Genomic DNA, 16731 nt, shown 5'->3' on the forward strand with positions numbered 1-16731 from the left:
TATAAGGTGAATTATGATAAAATTGAAATAACGCCGAGAAGCATGTCAATACAACCACACACCTTCAAAATGCAAGTTGATAATCACATAGAACCGAAACGCAAGTCATATCATGCAAAAATTACTTCAAATCTCAAAAAAAAAAAAAAAAAAAAAAAAAAAAAAAAAAAAAAAAAAAATTATGTTTGAAATTCAAGCAATGGACAAAAATTGTATGTACTAAAGTGCGTAGACCAGGAAAATTAATTTATTTAGCTTTACCGTGCATCTCACATCGAATCACTTCCAAACCACAAACGCCCATGTCCTGAACTTGTCTGAACATGTCTGCGCGGGGACGGACCTTCATGAGTAATTTTTAATGTTTGAAAATTCAAGCAATGGACAAAAATTGTACTGAAGTACATAGACCAGAAAAAATTAATTTATTTAGCTTCGCCGTGCATCTCTGCGCGGGGACGCACCTTCATGAGCTGGCTGCGGCTGCTGACCTCAGCCAGGTCCGCCACCAGGTGGTGCAGGTTGTGCAGGAAGGCCGGGGCGAAGCGCAGCGTGTACAGCACGCTGTTCAGGAAGCAGGTGTTGCCCAGGTTGCAGAGCGTCGCCACGGGGGAGCAGCCCGCGCCCGCGTCGCTCCCGGGGCTCTCGTCCGCCGAGCCCTTGTGGCTGTCCCCGGCCAGGTAGCCATTCATGGTGGCGTCTGCCAACAACCGTGCCCCTTCCACTCTCCTCTCCGTACAACACACGCCCGTTCAGAGGAACCGACCAAAAAGTAATCAACATATTTAGAGACACCTAAAACATACAAATGCATTTTATGCATGCAATTATAGTTGTACTGTACAGCTGACATGATGTGCAAGATGGAAGCAACAAGTGACGTCTGTCTCAAACGTGTTTTTGTTTAATATAAATAACATTGTCCTATGTAGTGTATTGTCCCACTCAAAATTTTCATTAACCCAGATCGACTCTGGTGACCACAGCACGACTTCTGAGTTGTATGTCTTGAGATGCCTGCATGGCTGCATGGCTGTTAATGCTTAGTTTATGCCCCACTGTATAAAAGTATTAACTGCTTAGCACTGATAACCACACAAAACATTTGCTGCACTTTTTTTTTTTTTGCAGTTGAATCAAACTTTAGAAATATTATGGGGTGGATATGAATGTACATACAATTATGATCATACATATAATTAGCTGTTCATACTGATATAACCTTTGGAAACTGATTTTTTGTTTCATTTTAAAGTTTTACTCTCGTTAGTGTGTTGCAATTCTAGTGTTTACTTTATAGTCAATATTAGTTTTAAATGTCTATGGCAACTGCATGATGATAATGAATAGCAACCAGATGAAACTTAAAGTTCAATGACATCTACGATGAAGAATCCACAGTCCAAATAGTCATGCAAATGTGACTAGTCCATTAGCTGCACTTGAGAGATATCTCAACTATGTTGAATGTGCTCTGATACTTCTTTCGTGGAAATTTGTCAAGCTGCCCCTGAGACAGCTTCAAGAAATGTAAAATATTTATTTAAATCTCCTGTTACACATACAGAGAGTTATATCATGTTTTTTTTTTACTATTACGCTTGCAATTGGGCTTTCACTCTGTGGCAAGGAGTCCTCCCTTTTCTCTCACTTCCTCCCCCCCCTCCTTTAGCATTATCCTCAGATCCTTTGCAACTTCCACCCCTACCATCTCTTCATCCAACCCATTCCACTCCCTTCCTGTGCTGCCAAGAAAAGCATTCCTACCCTTTCCGTTCTGCCGGTTTCCACAACCTGGGGCGAAATTTGCAAAATGCATGTGCCGATGTGGCAGTAAAATACCATTGTATAGTCATTGTAAAATAAAACCAAATAGACTAAAAATTTATATTCACTAATTAAATGAGTGAATGGACAAACTTAACGCCTCGATATCAGGTCATTACAGATGATGAGTGGGTGATAAGATTGAAACGAAGCATTGGCCAGAAGAAATGCACTGGGAAACTAGAGCACCCTGAGAAAACCCCCCGCTCATAACGTACGCCAAGTTTCAGATTTCAGACTTGCGGAATATCGTGGTTTGGCCCCACCGGGAAACAAACCTGAATTGCTTTGGTGAGAAGCGGAAGATCCGACTAAAAATACCACAGTAGCTTCATAATCATGTACTGGCAATCAACAGTCATAACAACATAAAACGTTTTGAACAAACACACTAATTTTTAAATCCAGAACTGTCAAAAGATGTTATTTACCAAATTCTTATGTGAAATTACTGAATAAAGTTAAGTTACTCATTACAACATTTATTTTTACTTTTAAAATTCCTGACTATTACTGAATTTTGCTGATTGCTTGGAAATGTGGCATTGTTAAAAAGGAGAAACATGTTACTGATACACACATTTTTATTCTGAACTAAATTATGGAATTTTAATAATGGCTTAATTCAAATACTTTCCAGTTCAAACACATTTTCAAGAAGAAGTTAAGTACAAAAAGAACAAGATACGGAAAATTCACGCATTCATTTAGTTGCAAGTTAGACTGCAAACTTTCAGACTCTTGCACTTTGTTCCTGATTGGACCGCAGTTATACGGACACGCCCCTTCTACGGCCGTGAGCCAACGATGCCCAGCTAGGAAAGTAGTAAGTGAATCAAGTAGTGCCGATAAACAAGGGTAAAAATGTTCTCGTTGAGAAATCAACCAACGGTAAAGTAAACACGACTTTGAATTCTACCCCGAGCCAGACAAATCGGCTTAATTTCCAGGTCTCTACTCATTTACTACCAAAATAATTAGTTGTAGGAACATTGATGTTTAAATTTAATTTCATACAATAAAATTCAGTCTTGCCTTCAATATTTTATTTCAAATCTACTGAATGAGTGCAAACACTCTTACCGCGAACAGCATGTGTCCTCCTTAGGCAGAGAGACAAAGAATGCTGTCACTCACATTATAAATAATAGATGATATTTTAAACAAGTAGCCCTGCGAACATTAAAATCTGATAAAGGGGTCAAACAATTGCCACACCAGACAGGTTTACGCTCCGCTCAAAGATACAACACGCTATGCCACAAGCCTTGGCCTGTTATCACAGAAAATACGGTTATAACTATAAAGCAAACATTTCCTGTTTGCAGTCTCCGAGCACTAGCGATAAGTGCAGATAAGAAAGAGATAATGCACTAAATATTCAACAGAAGTGTTTTAGTTCAATGAGTTCTTTCCACCAGCCCACAGAATGCGACAGTGCTGTCTCCTGCAAGCACTGCATAAGGCCAAGGTTACAGATGTCAATGAAACAAAATATCAACAGATGGCTGTACATACCAAATTAATTATTTGTTCCAGTGTTATAATCATTTTTAACCAAAAACCGTCCCAAAAAAATAGCATTTTAGCCTATTTCACTTCAGCTGGCATTGCAATACTGATTTATAAATGTACGTTCAATTATCTTAAATGCTCTTCTAAGAGTCCTTACAGACAAACTGTTCTAATGATGAACAATTTTCTAAACAGGATGTCAACACAAATCTGTAAAAAAAATTTCCCTGACTTTTCCATAACCAAAATTACAAATTTCCCTGACAATTTTTTTTTTACACGCTTTATATTAGCTTCACCTGTATGTTTGTAACCGACTCCTTTGGGTGCGATTTTGAACCACTTTAAACGGCCAGATTTCATTGAAACTTTGTAGATTTATCAAGGACCGATGACAATAAACTAATTTGATAAGATTATTCCATTAATCAATTTGCAAAATAAGATTTATGTCAATTTATATAATTGGTAAAATGAAACAAAGACATATATGTACAGAAAACTATTTCGCTCATGTGCAAACTCTTTTCTTTCAGTTTGTCTTTGGCGCGATATAAACAAAGCCTACTAAATATTGTGACATTTAATTAAATTAAAATTGAGAGTGGGTTATGATTATTGTGAACAATATACTTTCTTGAAGAGAATATTATCTATATTTGTAAAAATATGAAGAAAAAAACTGAAATAAGGGCTTTAAATGTTGTTTCTTTCGTTAAATAGAGAAACACAATTACGTCTGTTTCATTTTTACCAATTAACCAAGAGTGAAACATTATTATAAAACAACATTTTATGCCAATATTTCACGAAACATGGAAAAATTGAGGTTTGATTTTGCTGTGAAACCAACAGCAGATGGGAAATCAAACACCATATGCATAACCTCAATAGCTACACCTGATGGGCAGATTTTTGAAATTCCACTCGAACACCAACCTGCAAATCTTCACCAAGCAGTTACAAATACTCCAAACTATGCCAAGGTCAGTAAATCATTAAATAAAAGACATCAAACATGGAAAATATGGATAAGTTTGACATGATATATCAAAAAACATATTTGGATAGAGAGCATACAGTTTAAGGATTTTTACCTGGAAGAAATTGAGGAAAAAAAACACTTTTATAAATAAACCAAACTAAAAAGTAGAAATTAATAATAGTTTCAAGAACTAAAAACACGCTTTATATAGAAAACCAAACTAAAAAATAGAAAATAAATTTTAATCAATTTGAATTAAGAATAGTGTAAAAATTTTTTTATAAATATAAATTAATAATAGTGTAAATAAGAAAATAATGTATTTTATTAAAAAAAAAACTGTGGGGTGCTTTTTAAGATATTATTGAAATGATAAACCTTCTACTCATATCTGTCAATAAAATATTTACAACTATTGACACTATGCCGTGGCCTATGGCATTGGAGACAAGGGACAGTTAAAAACAGAATGATTGGACCGGGATTGGACCAGAGTCTTCCCGAAGGACAGTCCAATGCTTTACCACGACTACAGGGCTCTCTACAGGGAAAATTATGTACGTGGCTGACTCCCTCTTCTACATCTCTTCAGTGGTCACTAAATTTTCACGTCATGCTTTTATGATGTTACGACGTGGGCTTCGTTCTCGTCGGCTGCACCTTTTGCAACTTCTGCACTCAAGAGGTGTAGTAAGTGAAAAACGTTGTGGGTGTAGAGAGTACAAAGGATGTACATCACAATATTACCACCCGAACCCATGAAGACTAGTAAAAAAAAATTATTTCATTAAGAACATGTAAAATAAACTGTAATTTTAAAATTATGTACGCAAAATTAAAAGTTTTTCTTGAATATGAAAATTTATTTTCAGGTTTTTTTTTACCCCCCTTTAAATTTGTGACATGTATTTTCTCGCTAAATATTATAACAATATCTGAATCATCTGTGAAATTGAACACTTTATCGTGTTACCACCACTTCCTCGTCCCGTGTACAAGATGCAGCACCCAGGTGCAGTCGCAATTGCACGTCCCAGCAGTTGCAGTTAGTCTAGTACTAATTCCGATAAGACAGCTTAGTTATCGTCTGGTTGCAGTTTTGGAAGCTGAAGTTGCAAAAGCTATTCCCCTGGCCTTCACCAACTCAATGGAAATTAAAACCACATGCCCTTATTAACATATTTATAACATTCTGATACTCTATAAAGCTTACCCACTCAAAAGAGTAATTTAAAAAATAAACAGTGATGACAAAATTAATTCAATTGGCTACCAACAGCTAGTAAATCAATACTTTTGGTTTGGAACAAGAACAGAGGACATATCTTACACCTGCAGAATCTTATCATTTTTATCATGTGTGCTCTGCGCTTACTTCAGGAAGCACAGTTGTAATTATTGCTGATAAAAAAGAACAGAAAAAAGTTCAGTCTAATTAAAAACAAATATGATTTTTGTGGGATTATCACCCCAAGATTAGAAAGACCGAAAATATCTACTTTAGGTGCCAAAAAGTTACTTTTTGTTTCAATGCACAAACTTTAAAATAATCTTCACTGTAAATAACCTTGTAAGAAATTCATCAATGTGATAGGCTGTACACCAATGTTCAAATCTCACTCCTTAGACCAGCGGGTTGTTGAATGAAATGAATGAACTAGGTCTTCACATCTCGTCAACAGCAGGGTTGTTAATACACGAGAGGCAATACAACGAGAATGGAGTACTGACGGAATGAATGGCTGGGGGAAACTGGAGCATTGCGACAAAAACCCAACGTCCGCCACATTTCCTGCTAGCGACAACCAAAGGTTTGACCCCAAATTGCTCTGTTTAAGCCTGTTTTCATACCTTATGTCATAAACAGCTAGAGTATAAAGCCATACATAATCATATGTATGGAAATTTACGCAACATAATCGCCTTCAGACCTCATGCTGCGATGCAATTTAAAGTAAACCAGTATTCAGCAATCTGCCAGCTGATATCTTTAATATAGGTTTAACTACTGAAGGTAGGTAACTGATGAATATACAGCATATTTTAAGATAAACTTAATAATCAACTACATAATTTATTTACAGTATCATGTTATTCCCCCTGACAGTGTCCTATTAATAGAAGTTGTTTTATTCTCCCTGAATATTTTGTTTTTATAGTACATTTCAGTCATATTGCAGGAGAAAAAAATATATGTACTTAAGTATATTAAATAATTGACACTTTATAACAATATATTCGCAATATAGGAAACAACTCAATTACACCATTTTCAGAATTTTAATTTTGAGGTTATACTTTCTTAGGTGCATTATGGAAAAATGGAAAAATGATGAGTGAATTTTTACAATGCAAGTTCATCATGCAATGAAATTTGCACAGGAAGATGGAGATCCCACGTGTACTAACATAAACCCATAATTAAGTCTCTTCATACAAATTTTGGGACATACCAAACATATTGGTGCACCAAATGAAAATTTATGATAGTGAAAATTCCCTGGAATATATGTGGTAAACTAAAATTGTCATAGTAAAAAGAAATTCGAAGTTTTAAACAAACATAAGGTTATTGGTATTACAACAATTATAACACGCACAGCAAATTAGCTATGGGGATGTAGTTCAAAACTTGGCCGTGTTTATTTATTTATTTTTTTACTTTTATTAAATTTCAGATTACTGGTTACAAAAATTTTACTTTTAAGCAAACATATATGAATACATTTTATTTGTTTATTGAATTACTATAATATTATTAAATACATAAACTTAGCTTAGTCCACTGAATTGATTTTTCATACATGGTAGGCCTAAATCCTCTAATTTTACTTAAAGTAATAAAGTAATAATTTAATTGCATATATTACTTAGGACATGTAATTCCATGAATTTGCATAGGTAATAAAAATATAATTTGCAATAGTACAACTATCATTTAATACGCAAAAATGTATAGTAATCTGATGTGTGCGGAAACTATACAGTATAAGCTTTTTAATGAATTTTAACAAAATTAGCAGTATTTTAGTAAAATTCCTTGTCAAACTCAGGTCCAAGCCGAAGTTTAGAATTTTATCAAGTCATTTTCATTTTTTATTGGAGACGTTTCATTATATAGTTTAACCTTTCGCTCTACAAATCTAATGATTCTATAGTCGACATAGCTGCTCAGGTAGCGAAATATAGTAGCTGGTGCGGAACTACGTGTGAATCACTTTCAGAAATTTAGTGACATTAAATACGGTAAATATGTATTGTACGGATTAGCGCCAAAAAAAATCGTACAAATATGAAATAACTTTCATTATATGCTATCTTACGTCCTCTTTTCAGAACCGCCTACGGAGATAAAAAATTCCAATTACTTTTGGAGATATCGAATTTTTTAATATTCATTTTTTGGCGATTTTTTTAAAAAAAAAATTAAAAATCCGTAAATACCTTTATTCTGTGCTCTTTAACTTCCTCTTTTCATTAAACCCGGCGGAGATCAGAAATTCCAAATACTTTAGGAGATATGGAATTTTTTAATTTTCATGATGTGCACTGATGCGGCATTAAGCGGGAAGCCTACGATTCACACATCCTTCTGGACATACCCGAATACTCACGTTGGCAAGCCTTCTTTTCTTAAAATTAGCAAGAAGTAATTAAAAATACTTTAAAACATTGTGGATAGTTGGTTATATTAGGTAAGTATAGCTACATTAAAAAAACTGTAAAATCATTTTATGGTTGCTTAGCAAATAACTTTTTAATATGTAGCTATCCAGCGCTAGGAAACAGTTTTCATGATTTCACAGTATTTTTAATGTAGCTATCCTAACCAAATCAACCATCCACAATGTTTTGAAGTATTTATAATGTAGCTAACATAACCTAATTGACCATTAGTTTTCATTAGTTGCATATTTATTTACAATAAACAAAAAAAAAAAACGAAGATGCACAATCGGGCGTTTGCCTCTCGTCTGTTGAAAGAAGGCTTGCCAACGTGAGTATTCGGGTATGTCCAGAAGGATGAGTGAATCGTAGGCTTCCCGCGTTTTTCGTTCACCATTGTTGCTTGTTTACAAGTATGATTTTTTTTTTTTTCGCGACGTAGTTGAACGACTACATCACGTAAAAAGAAAATTACGTGAGTTCCTACTGTTCATCCTTTTTCCCGGTTTGTTAGGTCAGGTCAGCTACATTATAAATACTTTAAAACTAAACAACCGTTAAAATTAATTTTTATTATTTTTAATGTCCGTTCAGTTTCAAAGTATTTATACTGTAGCTGACCTGACCTAATCTACCTTTGTCCCGTTTTGTTAGGACAGGTCAGTTACATTATAAATACTTAAAACTATACAAGTAAAATTAATTGATATTATTTTTAATTTCCGTTTATTTTGAAGTATTTATCATGTAACTAACCTTACCTAATGGAAAATTTCTGTTATTTAAGCATTCACGCACACACGGCAAAATATAAAATGGTGTCTGTTAAATGATTACATAGGGCTTGTATTGCAAAATAAGAACGGCGATATCTCCAAAAGTAATTGGAATTTTTAATCTCCGCAGGCGGTTTTGAAAAGAGGACGTAAAAGAGCATATAATGAAAGTTATTTCATATTTGTACAATTTTTTTTGGCGCTAATCCGTACAATACATATTTACCTTAAATACTGTTCCATAAGGTAAAAACATTTATTTAGTGTGGATATTAGAGATAGAAAATATGTTTATAAACTTTCACAAGTGTATTTTTATAAGTGAGGTTATGTTCCAGTATGTATAATTAATTTAATTATGAATTACGTCATTTTTAATAAATAAATTAAATAAATTAGAATAAAACATCATTTTTAATAAATAAATAAAATAAATTAGAATAAACATTCTGCATATTTATTGATTTCCATTATTAATTAAAATTTACTGTATTTTACTAAATTAAATAATTAATTTAGACACATTTTTATATTAATATTGAATACCTCCTGAGAATTTATTTAATTATTTTTTATCTAAATTTCAGAATAGTTGAGAGTGATAAAAATGAAATATAACTTCTAACAATTGTACATAAGTGCACACTTTTTTTTTTATTATGAGTACCTACAATAGTAAATTACACTTAACTGCATTTTTGAGACAAGCACTTAGTTCTTTAAATGATTTCTTTGAATGATTCTTGCACTGAGGAAAATTGATTTTAAACATTTTTATGAACAAACATCACTGCCGGTTTTTACTGTATGTCATACAGAAGGCACAAGAATGGACAAGAATGATGAACACACAAACATACAGAAAAACAATCCAATGTTAAACGGACAGCACAGAGAATTCTGTAAAAGTAATTAATCATACAAAATATTACGGCACAGACGAACACAGTTAAGAAACCTACTCTGTTTGTCCATGCTGCCGTTGTGTTTCCTGAATATATGTTTAGTTTCATAGATGGGTTCACCTGTGCATCGCTATTTTGTCAAGTTACCTGTTTTGTATTAATGCTGGGTTCATCTGCTTATCTCCGAGTTGTCCATCAGTGATCATTCAAATCTTATAATAAACACTAACATTAACACTAAATAATCAGTCACTCAACATATATATATATAGAGATAAATAACCTCATACGGGAATGTCATCACTTACCTCCTTCCAAGGGATTCAATAAATCTCTATCCTTGGAGGTTATACTCCTAGAACTTCTAGGAGATGAGGAATACCCCAATTCTTGATATCGCTCCGGCAAAACCAGGCACCCTCTTCTCGCATGTGTCAATTCGTTATAAGGCGTTCTTACTAATTTCCCATGACCACCAAGAGAGAGACAAATTTTCTTCCTCGGTGGGGCCCTACTAGACTCTCCCGCAGCATTTTCTTCTGAAAGAACAGTCATCTTCTCTACACCTGAAAACATTAGGATTTATTCAAGTACTCTATAATAATTCTACACCGACACACTCAACTGTCCCATTTCCAATGTTCTGCTACAAATTTCGTGCCAACGTTTATTACGATCATTTAACATCAAATGGACAGGTACTCACGTATTATATTTGTGAGAATTCATGGAAATAAAGTATATAATTAATATTGAAACATAAATAACTGATCGCCCATAACTTAGGCTGGGCTACACAAATTCTTTAGAAGCACTTCACATCCTCCATTTTCATCACTTCTGAACGTAACAATTTAGCCCACAGCCTTCTAATCACTGGACAATCCCACGAAACAGCACCAAAGCAAGAAAAGTAAATGTACCAATATTTTCATAAGTCATGCCGGAAATAGTTTTTGACATTTCATAAAACAAAAATATATTCTAAAGAGGTGGAAGATAAAACTTTAAAGAAAAATAAAATATTCGAGCACACAAATTAAATGGTAGTCATATGTCTTCAGAAAGTAATCTCTTCAAATCTTAAGGCTCTGTCAAACTGTCATAATCTCGTTCCAACAACCATGGAGTTAGGAATTTCAACAACTTTATATTGTGTAAATACATATATATGACTATACTACAATAAGACTTCTAACGACGAGAGAAAATTTGGGCCAAGAACGCCCATTATAATACAAGGGAATTATTTTAATTTTGCTGGCGTTCATCAGGCTGAGCCACTAGTATCGCTACAGTGGGGTGTTGCCAACTTTCGCCATGGTAACAGCTTGAATTTTCTTTATTATAAATTGGAGTGGGAAGTATTGCAAGGGTGGAGGAGGGTAGTAAGGTTAATCATGCTGTTTAAGGTGAAAAATTAACTAGGGGGCTGGGGGCAGCTAGGAACTAGGGTGCACAAAAGTAGGTATAGAGAGCAGAAACTCTGGAGGGAATGGAAGGGGACGGAAAGAGGGAGGCTTGCCTTCCTAGTGAGGACAGGGAGGGTGTGGAATGGGCTGGAGTAAGGAATGCTGTGGGTGAGAAATGCAAGTTACCTGAGGAGATGACTAAAGGAAAGGGGAGAGTGAGAAAAGGGGAGGACTCCTTACCGAAGGTGAAAAACTGATTATTGGTGTAAATTGACATCAACCGCAGTTTCGAGCTCGAAACTATGGGTGTGCTTAGTAAGTGCTGGCTGATTTAAGGTGTTGATTGCCCGAGAGGGTGCCAGGCTGGCTTGTGTGTCTAACTGAATCTATGTTGTGACATCGTCCGACCGAAGGCCACCCTAAAGCCCGACCTGCAACTGCCAGCATCCGACACCGCTAACGGAACGCACCCCTAGCCATGACCAACCCGAGTAAGGCGAGCACCGGAAGAACAGGTAGCATAAAAGGCCACACCCTAATTAACCAGCCACCGCGATCCCTGTGCATTATAAATTAAACATAATTTAATGATAATTTCATTTTTAATTAAAAACCCCGTCCAAAGAAAGTGCGACGTAGGAGTGCCCGGGTCACTCACGTGTGGATTTATGTAACTATATTTGTGAATGCTCCCCTTGCGGCCTTCAGCCTAAATTAATTAGAGAATTGTGTGACGTAATTATGACCTCCCAATTTTTTGTATATAACTCGCCACTAGAGCAGTCAACAAGTGACGAACAGTCTCCAGTGTGACTCACTTTATTCAAACTTAATTAATGCAAACTTGTTAAATATAATTCCTAAAGAGTATCTGTGTATTAAGTTAAATCTTATTATTTTATGTATGAATTTAGAGCCACTTTCAATCTCTTGTTAATTTAATAATTTCCGAATAACGAACCTTTAGAAACTTTGGCGTGAGAGGACGCTGAGCCCTCCCCTCGCGCCAGGGCCAGATGCCAGTACCGAGCGACTCGCGGACCGGGACGGACGTGGGTCCCACGGGGAGTCTTCAACCGCTGTCTTCACCGATTTCACTCCTGGTAATTATAGTCACTCTACAAAACCTTTTCGTATTTAACTTCCCGTGTGCACCCGGTCCTATTACAGTTGACTTGTCCCAGGCAGAGAGGAGGAGCGGGAGCGGTCCCCGAACAGGGGTCGCTGCCCAAGAGCAGGGGAAGATCGGGCAGAGGAGCGGGAGCGGTCCCCAAGTTGGGGTCGCTGCCCAAGAGCAGGGAGAGATCAGGCAGAGGGGGGGGAGAGAGTGGGAGCGGTCCCCGAGAGAGGTCGCTGCCCACCAGAGGAGGAGGGAAGGAGGAGGAGCAGTCCTCCAGAGAGGTCGCTGCCTAAAACAATACTGCTCAAGAATTCAGTCACTTTTATTGGCCCAGAATTACTGGGAAGAGCTTTCTGCCGAGCTTAGCTCAGCCAGGGTAAATATACAATGTATGTACATATTCAGTAGGGAGGGCACATCAGTACCCTTCCTGTGCATACATATTCGAATTACAATACTCTTTACATTCACTTGTATCATTAACAGGTTTCTTGTCACAACACTATATATTTACATATTTGTCCTGAATTAGGCTGGGCAGATAGACAAAGTTACCTTAATTTACATTCCCCTTTGTCTGCCATCTAGGGGCCGGTTGCGAACTAACTTTCATCCCCATAGATTATGTAGGATGGGTGGCGCACTTGGGGCTTGTGCTATCATACCAGCCAAGGCCAAACTGGTGGACATGACACGGTGTAGGGCCTATCCCAGCCGCATGAACGTAAACACCCCGCACAAAACATTACGCGGGGCAGTGCAGCATACGGCACGGGCCGACTCCCGCAACCACAGACATTTAGGTAATCGCCGAGTGCAAAGGCACCGGCAGCAACGACGTAAAAACTATTGATAAATTTAATAGCGAGCCGCAGGCCACACAGGTGGACCCGGGTGTCGCCGTTTGCAATTTACGGGATTGGCCGCCTCAAATCGACCTCCCCCCTCAACCTCGACTGTCGTGAGGACTTAATATTAGTGACGGCGCATCAGAGCGCCCAGTGTCAACTTAGTGTAATTTGTGTAGGGAAATTCAATGTGCATCGTGTAACTGTAACTGTTCATTTGTAATTAAACGTCCACTTCGCACACTCCGTGCGCGATGTGTATACGACAGTGCAAAACCGAACCCGTGTATGTTATTTTGTGAACTTCCCTAATCCAGTCAGGAATAAGCGTGCTATGCTGTGTAGGGCCAGTAACGTATCAATAGCCAGGGATCCCTCCCACCACGACCACCGCCGCCGTTCCTAGTGGGCCACGCAGGGGCATTCGCACCCAAAGACCCAACTCGTGGTTAGCCACAGAGCTAGCCTGGCGCCCTCCCGGACACATTTTCAGTAAAAAACCAGCCTTCCCACTAGGAACCACGCCGCACCTCGAACACGAGAACCCGGACGACGGCAGTTGTTAGTGGATCATCAGCTCCAGAGTGAAACACTAGGCTCATAGGCTGTAAATTACTCAATATATATATACATATATATAACTAGCTGCTTTACAAGTGCCCAGTCCCTCTGGAGCATGATTATCTTATTCCTGACTATTATTGATAATGATTGGTAAATATCTGAAGAAAATTTCAAGAAACATAGTTTTATTCACATATATTATTTTACAGTTGTAGCTCATGCGAACAAGTTATGCTGTTGAGCCTTAAGCAAGAAATAAATACACATTGCACTAATACACTACACTTAACCAGTGGCGGATCCAGGATTTTGGTTTGGGAGGGGCTTGACCCAGCTGAAGCTAGGCTTTATCAAGGCAAACACTAAAACAATAGTGAACCCAGATGCTTTTGGAGGGGGCTTGAGCCCCTTAGCCCCCCCCCCCTGGATCCGCTACTGCACTTAGCGGCAGTCTCAATGAAAGTGTGATTGTAGGGGGCCAATCCCATAAGTTTGCAAATATAACCATGGTTCGGGCTCTGCTGTCAGCAGCAGGTGGCAAGGTAAAGTTAATAACAGTCATGTTAGACCCTACATCGCAAAGTGACCTAGTGTTTAGGGTTAATTAATTATTATTTCCAAAATGAAAAGATCAATTGCATTAGATTTAATGCTCCCCATGGAACAGAGTGTCCGCCCCTGGCCACGATTTGATGAAGACTGCCAGATGGTAATGGTGCAGCAGAAGAAATAGTCCTACTCTGAGCCAAAACCATTAAAAAATAATAATAATAATTTTACATGAAAACTTATAGACTAAAAACATTACTTTTATTTCATATTTAACTACTGTAGTACAAATAGATGGCTAAGGACCCAAAAAATGGTGTATTTAATTATTAAGTAAATAATTAGTTTTAAAATGTGGATCAAGTCAGCAACTGTTTGTTATTTCCTGTTGACGCCGACCGCCAATGCTCCTCTATGTCGCATAGACCGCTATGCCTTATCAACGTCTCGCAAAAGCGTGTGCACCGAACGCGCTCGTGCACGCAGCAAAGTGTAGTCCGTGCGACGAGGCGAACGCCATGCAACGAGTGCTGCGCCGGCGGAAGGATCCGGTCGGGTGTCCGCCGCACTACAACAAATTATTTTAAGTATATTTTTCCCCAGGTTTTTATTAAACATTATTTTTCATCAATTAATATTTCAGTCCTTGCAAAATCATGTTTCACTGTGCGATTTGTCCCGAACCTGGCTGGTTCAGTTTCCCGCGAAATTCACACGTTTCCGCAGGAGGGCTGGCGGGGGAGGGGGGTCGCGCGCGGCGACACCAGCAGTGTCCTATAGGAGCTCCAACAGGCCGGCAGCCTGCGCGCAACGCGGAACCATCAACCTTTGCTTTCACCGACATGTAGTTTTCAATTGTGTAATATCTTTTCAAAATTTTACGTACAGTTCCGCGGTCGGCCTCCATCTACCATGAGGTATTTAACTTAATTAAATCAGTGCTCCAAGATGAGTGTTCTACGTCATACGTAAGTACTGTGGGAAGTTTACGAGAATTTACGTCGGCGCTTCACGCCCCAACTTAGCCTACAGGCTACTTAGTTTTGGCCCGCACGGGACAGCCAGCAGGCGATGCTTGCCGTCGAACGTAATAACGATTCAGTCCCTGGGACACATCTAGGTATCACGTAGAGACGCCGGAGACACGGGCCTACGTGCCACTAGCCCAGTTTATTAAGTGTTATGTAGTAGTGAAATAGTTTGACGTCGTCCGACCGAAGGCCACCCTAAAGCCCGACCTGCAACCGCCAGTATTCAACCCCGCTAAAAGAACGCGCCCCTAGCCATGGCCCACCCGAGTCAGGCGAGCCACCAGCAACCAAGGTAGAACCCGGCCCCACCAATATAAACAGACCGTCATTTCAATCAACCACGTTATAAAAACAAACACTGATTATTAAACAGTATTACGTATTAATTTAAAGTCGGTTGACGAAAGTGCGACATAGGAGTGCCCGGGCACTCACGTGTGTAATACTTCGATACGTGTGTGAGTGTTCCCCTGGCGGCCTTCTGCCTGTATTAGTCAATGAAACCATATGACATAATTATTCATCCCTCGTGTTACGTTATTACCTCCACCAGAGCAATCCGGCAAGAGACGAACAGTCGCTGGTGTGACATAAAATTTAAATGAAATAATTCCTAAATATAATAACTTTAATTTGTAAAAGGGACAAATGACCTTGATTCAGCTTTAATATTTAATGTAAGAATTTAACGCCTTTAAATTCTATTATTAACATATCATATCAAAAACTAATGTAATGAGGTCAACCCTGGCGCGAGGGCCACCGAGCCTCGGCCGGACGCCATGACATGACGCCAGTACAGCGCGACTCGTGGACCGGGGCGGACGCACGTCCCACGGAGAGACATCATCCTTTGTCCACACCAAGTTCACTTCTGGTAAATATAGTCACTTCTTAAAACCTCTTTTTTAATAACCTCTCCGTGCGTAATTTTCGGTCCAGGACTTAATCCGGCCGCATAACTTTAAACCCCCCCCCCCCTGCTCCACACTTGGTCTGCGTGGTAGGTTCGGCATACGGTACGGGCCGCCTCCCGAAGAACAGAACTTTGGTTAATATCAGTCGCTCCAGCACTGACACCACCCCGTAAGGGAACTTTGAGCGAATTTAGCCGCGGTCCGCGCTCTACGCTCGTGGACGCTAGCACTGCCTCGATACGTAGATTTACGGGATTGGCCGCCTCCAATCACCCTCACCCCTCGTTGAGTAACCAGGCTCAGAAACGCCTTGTGCCACGCTAACACGAATATTTAGTGACTTTGTAACGCACCCTCGTGCAACATTTCTTTTGTAAACGTGTGCAACGCAACTCCACGTAACATTCATAGACTTGTGCAACGCACCCTCGTGTAACATTTCTTTGTAAACTTGTGCCACGTTTTTATTGAGTAGCTTTCAAACTCGTTATTGTGTAATTGTGTAGTTTTGTATTTTTGTGACGTCACCTGTTGTACGACGTGACGTGTAACCAACGACGTTACACCAAGGCCACAGTCGCCTGAATAAATGACGCACGTCATTTATTGTCTCATT

At 38.5% G+C, this 16731-nt stretch overlaps 1 protein-coding gene across 2 annotated transcripts in view; it reads right to left on the bottom strand.

The window, feature by feature from the left end:
• Window positions 1-10860, bottom strand: part of LOC134535162 (ubiquitin carboxyl-terminal hydrolase 1) — a 29225-nt gene extending 18365 nt beyond the window's left edge. For both annotated transcript variants that reach the window (XR_010075582.1, XM_063374149.1), the window contains exons 1-3: window positions 10381-10860; window positions 9983-10240; window positions 465-700 (exon numbers count right to left, since the gene is read on the bottom strand). Coding sequence is in view for 1 of the 2 variants with exons in the window: in XM_063374149.1 (XP_063230219.1) it covers window positions 465-700; window positions 9983-10229 (483 nt within the window). In the remaining variant the exon portion in view is untranslated. The remainder of the gene's footprint in view (window positions 1-464; window positions 701-9982; window positions 10241-10380) is intronic.
• Window positions 10861-16731: the final 5871 nt, after the last annotated feature.

The sequence above is a fragment of the Bacillus rossius genome, chromosome 8 (assembly GCF_032445375.1).
Source record: "Bacillus rossius redtenbacheri isolate Brsri chromosome 8, Brsri_v3, whole genome shotgun sequence".
NCBI classification, from domain to species: Eukaryota; Metazoa; Arthropoda; class Insecta; order Phasmatodea; family Bacillidae; genus Bacillus; species Bacillus rossius.